The 7,310-nt window shown below is 37.9% G+C and overlaps 1 protein-coding gene across 1 annotated transcript in view; it reads left to right on the top strand.

Moving 5' to 3' along the window:
- CDK6 (cyclin dependent kinase 6) overlaps positions 1-7,080 on the top strand; it is a gene marked incomplete at its 3' end in the record, with an annotated part of 123,841 nt that extends 116,761 nt beyond the window's left edge. Inside the window, exons 6-8 of the mRNA XM_080610869.1 lie at positions 1,194-1,244; positions 5,126-5,261; positions 6,934-7,080. Of these exons, the coding sequence (XP_080466995.1) occupies positions 1,194-1,244; positions 5,126-5,261; positions 6,934-7,080 (334 nt within the window). The remainder of the gene's footprint in view (positions 1-1,193; positions 1,245-5,125; positions 5,262-6,933) is intronic.
- Between the last annotated feature and the right edge of the window lie 230 nt (positions 7,081-7,310).

Genomic DNA, 7,310 nt, shown 5'->3' on the forward strand with positions numbered 1-7,310 from the left:
TAGGCAGAGAGAGGCAGGAAAACCAGTGTTTCCCCGTAACTAAAGGCTGACAGCGAAAACATGGGAATACGCATTATTTAAGTCACCAGGTCTCAGCTGAACAGGTTTGGAAACTGGAAGTTTACAGCATGCCCTGTACTCTGAGCTGTGCTCCAGAAGAGAAGGGCAGCCTGGCTATGAGTTGACCCAAATTAGTATCCAGTTTTCAGTGTATCTGAATAGTGTTTTCTGGAGTAATCTACCATTTGTTGAACCAAAATGGTAAGCAAAACCTCAGGCCTGATCTTCACAGATGGCCTCATTCTTGGCTGGATCCTTAATCATCCATTAGTAATCTGTTGGACTGTCTTAGGAGTTTAAACACAAAATTGCACTGTTGATCACACCTTACTGAATTCAACACAAGGGTGGCCATATAGCCATACAAATCTGAATTTCATATTTTACTTAGGCACGATGGGGTGACAGTATTTTATAAATGATGAGTGAAAATATTTTAAGTTGCACTTTGAAACGAAGTGTGTACCACTCTGAAAGTGTTCTTAGTCGCTGTTTTTTCTGAAAGCCTTTGGACATTCAGCCTATTAATTTGTTTCTTTCCTGCACATATCTTTATTTATGCAGCAGAAGTATTCCTCTCCTTCAAGGTAAATTCTGTACTGTCTCACACCCCATTCTTTACAGACCTTCATAAATCCATTGTCATTTATTTGAGCCCTTGAACCTAGGAGCACATTTCCAACATGCAGATACAAGAAATTTAATCTTAAATTTATATCCATTACAATTCATCTCTAATTTGATTATGTTTTAATGAATTGCATGACATTCACTCTGCTTTTGTCTCTCTAAACAGCTATTTGAGTATGTTCTTTACAGTGAAAATTATTCTGTTAATGATGTAATTCATAAGACAGTATTAGTTGAGAGAGAATAACTTCATTCATGTTAAAGGACACAAATTTTCAAAAGTAGTATATTTAAAACTATGTCTCATCTGTCAGTTTTATTATCAGTTTCAGTAGAAACTTGGAAGGTCCTCTCACAGACTGGATAAAACATGGAGGCAGAAGAAGTGAGGTCTCAAAAAAAATAACATGTTTTATCCTATGTTGGCAGGTGTCAATGACAAACATAAATTCATTGTTAATTAAACCAAGTCACATCTTACAAATATTCCTTTATTTTTTCAGACCACTCTTCCGTGGAAATTCAGATGTTGATCAGCTAGGAAAAGTCTTTGAGTAAGTAATAACTAGTTTCATTATGTCAATATCTGTTTAACATTGAAACTTTGTGAGGTTTCTTTGCCATGTTTTTATGCAACAATGTGACTAGAACAAAGTATTCCTAGAACATATTTCCTATTGCTACCGTATGCAACATGATATTTCCGTGTATTCTGTGTCAGAGTGGGAGGAGGAAGCAACATGGAATATAGTTTTGCAGAATTAACAGCCATTATCAGGAAGTTACGAGGGACTTCTCTTTTGGACTTTTTAAATCTCTCAAACATATTGCACATGTATCATTCGTGCATATTCCTAAAGAATTCAATCCAAGAGATTGCCTTCACATAAACAAAGGTTTTATTTTTCATTAATTTCTTTGTGTATTTCAGAAAGCAACATTAGAATACTTACAGTTGTTATTAAACTGAAATCTCTAAGATTATTACCAACAGCTTCTTTGAATAAAAGACTTCTGTACATCAGAACATATTTTAGCTTTTAAGATACACTGTGTAGACTGTTCACAGTCCATATTTTGGTCAAGTTAACTGTGAGAACAGAAGGAATATCAGCATTTTAACATGTGCTTTGTCAGAGATTAACTAATTTGCTTTATTTTCAAACCATCTTACAGTTCTAGGAGTTTGTGCTTTTCTTCGTCAGAGATGTCAAAAGTCTGGAAGGTGGGGAGGCTGTAGACTCTCTGAGGGAGAATAATTCTCATTCAAAATATGTTCTTAGTTAAAAAACAAGAAAATAAGTTATTGATTTTACAGATAATTAAGTAGGATTATATCACTTTTTTTTCTAAAAGCTCTTCAGACCAAGGAACATTGCTGAATTTAGAAGAACCATGTAAATTTTATATCTCATGCCTGTATCATGTACTTAAGAAATCAAGACCACGTAGGGCTGGTCCCACTCTGGAGAATGGATACTGATTTGCCTCTGTATCTCTGTCTTCTCTTTCGTATGGAGGGGCTTCAGGGATCCAGGTGAAGTAAGAAATAGGTAGCAGAGAGAGAAGGCTGAAATATTATTCTGGAAGACACTCGAAAGAGAAGACAGTAAAATTTCTAGGGAGAAGTGCTTAAACAGAACAAATACTGAATTTCTCCATTTAACCATTTTTCCAGTTCTCAAATTGTAACAGATCTGTTTCTAAGCATTTTCATTATTTAATATGAGGTTCACAAATTGCAGGTCTTGATTTCACACAGTTGACTTCCCTTTCCTGCATACCATACCAGTGTATGTGACTCACTTGCGTGGTTAATTTGTCATGCGCTGAATAGCTCTTCCTGCCCAATCCAGAAAAATCAGTCCATAAAGTTTACTTCTTATTCTTCTGCCAAAGCTACTGCTTTAGTCCTACAATATTCTTCTTTATTAAATGAAGACAGTTTTGATACATCAACATAATTTATAATTAAAAAGGACACAGCTGTGATTTTTTTGAAGGACTTTAGTGACATTTAAGGTGAAAAATCAAAATGAACTGGACTAGGATTAAATACATAGCTGCTAGCAGCAGCCTCCAACGGGGATCTTTCCATCCCTAGGGGCTGAGATTACCTGTGCAGAAAAGAATTCATCAAGAAAAGAAAATGCTGTGTTAATTTTAGAAGAAATTCCTTATTACACATCTACTTGAAGTTTGTTTTTCCTTCTTTTGTGCAATTCTCCTTAAATAGTTCAAAAGTTTCTTTCTTGGATTCTGAGGGGCTTATGTTAAATAGTATTTATGTTGTGTTTTCACAGCTGGAGAACCCCCTCCAGTAAGGCATAGCTCTTTTTGTAGGAGGGTTGTTTCTTTCTACAGTAGTGACTCATTCTGCAGACTAATTTGGACAGAAAGTAATTTTGGGATTTTTGTGTAATCTGGACTCTTGCATTCTTTCAGATAATGGGGCCATGGTCTACCTTTGCTTTACCAGTTCATTCCAATTTGCATCAGGTAAAATTCCACCTCACGTGAGGGTAAATCCCTCAGAGGCAGCCCAAAACATTTTCCTGCTTTTCCAGGTCACCATCAGAGCGTGGGATATCCTCACAGATTTCAGGCTAAATGCTGAAACGATTTGAGCAGACTTGTCTCCCATTGTGATCAATGGGAGTGGAAAGTACTTGGCTTTTCTCAAGACCAGGCCTGAACCTTTGGCAGGAGGTGAAACTCATCCAAGATGCTCCCAAACTTAGTCACTGAAATGGTAGTGCTACCAAACCAGAGTGAGGGCACCTACTCTGACATTCATTATTAGAGTTTTGAGTACTACATGAGTATATAACTAGAAATGTCTTTCCTTTCCACTCTTGGTCTTGTCCACCCTACCTGTCTGACAGTCTGCCTCCTTGTTTCTTTTTGTTAGCTTTGCCTATGCTTACTCTGCCCTGTTTATGATCTCTCATGCAAATGTTAAAAGAATTGGGACTAACCAAACACATTTGAATGGCAGTTGAAACTTCATTGTTGTTTAAAATATTTAACTCCCGTATCATGCTACAGTGCTCTTTGTATTCGATTTAATACGGGTCCAGACCCTCAAATAGATGATTACATAGCTTTAACCACCGTGGCCAAGGGAATTGCCCCATACCCCACTCACTATACTTGTGGTGATAAAAGAAGAACTCAATTTTTCATACAAATTTAACTTCTCTTTTCCCAAAAGCTATGGTATCTTCAGATGTCAGAAAATTACATTGTCCTGACATTTTTATTGCTTTGCCCTTCTAGCCATGCTGTTGTTTTGAGGACATACTATTTTTCGGAGGCATTTTCAGTGAGCGAAATTACGATCTAAAATCCATGTAGGTAGATGTGGAGTTCCACTAAGCTCACTGAGGTAACTTATGATTTGCATCGAGATGTTGATGTAAATAGCCCAGTCGCACTACCAGCCTCACCTAGAAGAAGGTCAATGCTGCTCCCTAGCGGCATTTAGTTTAGCGCCGACCCGAGTATTCGGGGATGGTTTTTTGCGTTCCTTCTTGTCTTACTCTGTCAGCGTTTCCACTAAAAATCTCTATTTTACAGGCTGTAAAAAATGATTTTTCCTGAAGCCTGACAAGTAATGCATGCTCTTGTCCAGAATTTCCTTCAGAAACTGCTGTTTCAACACCACCAATATTAGCATCAGACTAAAAGACAAAATTTGTGAGACATGATCCATCATTGGAGGTTTACCTAGTATTTCATTTATTTGTTTTTTAAACTTTAGCATGATTATTTAGCAAGTATAAGTATGGTTTAAAATTTAAAGAATAAAAAAATTATAAAAATAAATTAAAATATTCTTTTAAAGGGTAAAGAAAAGCTGAAATACAAAGTAAAAAAAAAAAACATAAAGACACTCAAGTCCTATGCCCCTTCTGAGTTGAGACTTTAAAACCTGTATTGTGAAGCAAATAAATTGTTTAAATTTGGGCAACAATTACTGCACATAGCTTTGAAGCATTATGAAACATCCCTTTTATTGCCTTACCCTCATCTTGACCCACACTCTTCTCTCAGTCTCTATTCTTGTGAATGAAGATCCTTGCATGCAATTCCCCTTTGAAACTTACTGCTTTTAATCATCCTGGAGCGACATATGTTGCACCATCCAGTCAAGAGCTGAGCAGCTTTCTTCCAAAGCACTCAGCCCGTTTTCAACAAAAAGACACAGAAAATTGAGATGTAGGCCAGAAAATTGTGCTGGCCACAGAATGATTTCTACCAGACACACAGAGAACTTAATCAGCCCCTGTGCACAGAGATCAGTGTACTACTTGTACAATTAATCTCATTTAAACAAGAAGACTTATAAAGTAAACTGCCACTCAGTATAATCAATATAAAGGGGAGAGGGTATAAAATGTTCAGACCTGACATTATGTTTTTCCTTTCACAGTGTAATTGGACTCCCAGAAGAAGAAGACTGGCCTAATGATGTTGCCCTTCCAAGAAATGCTTTCACTTCCAGACCCGCACAACCTATTGAAAAATTTGTACCAGATATTGATGAACTGGGCAAAGACTTGCTTCTTGTGAGTTGCTGTTTGTTGTTCTCCAGGATGCATGACTGATAGTTCCCATTGCACGTGTAGCCTGCCAAGAAACATTTGTTTCCTTTTAATTAAGCTATTAAAGAAAAGCTCAAAAGTAGGTAGATAAATTCACGTAAATCTGTGAAACATCAGCACAAAAACACTCAAGAGGTATCAGAGATGATAACAGCTAGAGACTAGAAAAAGTGTGTCAAGGAAGCGCCTGCTTGACTTGTCTTTAGAGCTTATGCTTAGATCCTCATTACTGAACACAGTTGTGCCACTGGTTAAGCCATTCTCATAGTATAAGATTGACCTGAGTGCGAAAAATGATCTGCCATTTTCCATGGTTTAGTGGACCCAGTATAGAGCAGAAAGTAAGCTGTAGAGGTAGATTACGGCTGCATGCCTTCTAGTGAATGCTGAAAACTTGAGATTTGGAATTCAGCAACAGTTGCTCTTACGAATGGCAGGATTGAACAGAAGCAAACAAATTGTGCTGGCGCAACTGGTAACACTGAATTCAATTAAATTGTTTCTATAATTTTTATAGATACGTTATAAACCCCAGCCCTGAAGTTCAGTCTTGCAATGGAATATAGGGAATGGCCTTGCCTCAGTTTGCCTTTTGCTGTGTTTGTTGAAATCTAGCTAAATTTGTTCTCTGGAACAAATGCTGGACTACATCTGGGCACTTGAAATGACAGGAGAAGCACATCTGTTGTTCTTGCAGCCTGGAAAGCGAAGCTTAGACATGCGACAAGAATTAGATTCTGAGAACAAGAAGGAATAAATATGGCAGAGTGCTCAGTGAGTATGAGGCATGATGGGAGGAAGGAAAAAGACAAGTATCTATGTGTAGAAGGTAAAGTGGGAAGGGTTAGGCAAAGACATGAGAACTGGGAGCCAGCCACAGAAGAAAGGGGAGAATAGGACTGGAAGTCACTGAATTAAATTTCAGAAGTTAATGACAGAAATTATGACACAAGAAAATAAAGTAGGAGTAGGAAGTGCTTAGATAAGGAATAGTGAGGAAAATACTATTTGGAGGTGAATGAAGAAAAAGAGGAGAACAAGATATAAAACCACAAGGCCACACAAGGAGAGACTTCAGTGCTGGCTGGGCAGCGGCTGGGATAAGGATCTGGAAAGATAGCAAGCAAAGTACACATAGGAAGAAGGGGCAGAAACTAAACACAAGACATTAGCATACAAAGGCTACAAAGTCAAAGACCCAATGCCTATAGACATACTGAGCCGAGGAATGAACCTTACAATGCCATCTGTGTTTGTATAACCACAAAACAACAGTACGTTGAGCACTGAGGGATGCAAATGCTGTTTATGAATAGCTGCTCCCTCCAGCCTGTGAGACAGGTGTTCTGTGCATGTGAATTCAAGAAAACCTGAATTCTGGAATTTCCGAAACCATGAATACTTGAATTTTCTAACCTGTTATTTTCTATTAGCTTTGGGGATGCCATATTCATGCACTATGCCACCACTGCTTGTTTTAATGTGAATGGTAATGTTAACGTACAGCCCGTAGTGAGACCCTGTTGTGTTTCATACTGATCATAAATTGAAGGTGGCATGCATCAATGTATATATGCAATGTTAGCCCTGTTAACTGTACATTTTAGTTAAAACCAACTTCTTTTCATACTTACAGAAATGCTTAGCATTCAACCCAACCAAGAGGATATCTGCCTATGTTGCCCTCTCTCACCCATATTTCCATGATCTGGAGAAATGCAAGGAGAATCTGGACTCTCACATGTCATCCAGCCAAAACTCTAGTGAGGTGAATGCATCATAATGCTGACTGAAGATGAACCATTAATGAACAAGATGTGTAGCTGACAAGGCCACTGTCCCATACAAACCACATAGCTGTTCTAGCGAAGATCATTATTTGGAGGTTTTATGCACTTATCGTTTATTTGGGGACTGTGATATGCTTATCCAAGAAAATCAATCTAGTTTACTTTCATCAGAGCAACGCAAGGGCCAGTGCTTTGACCTGCTCCCATTGCAGCTTTATGTTTG

Source organism: Psittacula echo (assembly GCF_963264785.1).
Source record: "Psittacula echo genome assembly, chromosome: 2".
NCBI lineage: Eukaryota > Metazoa > Chordata > Aves > Psittaciformes > Psittacidae > Psittacula > Psittacula echo.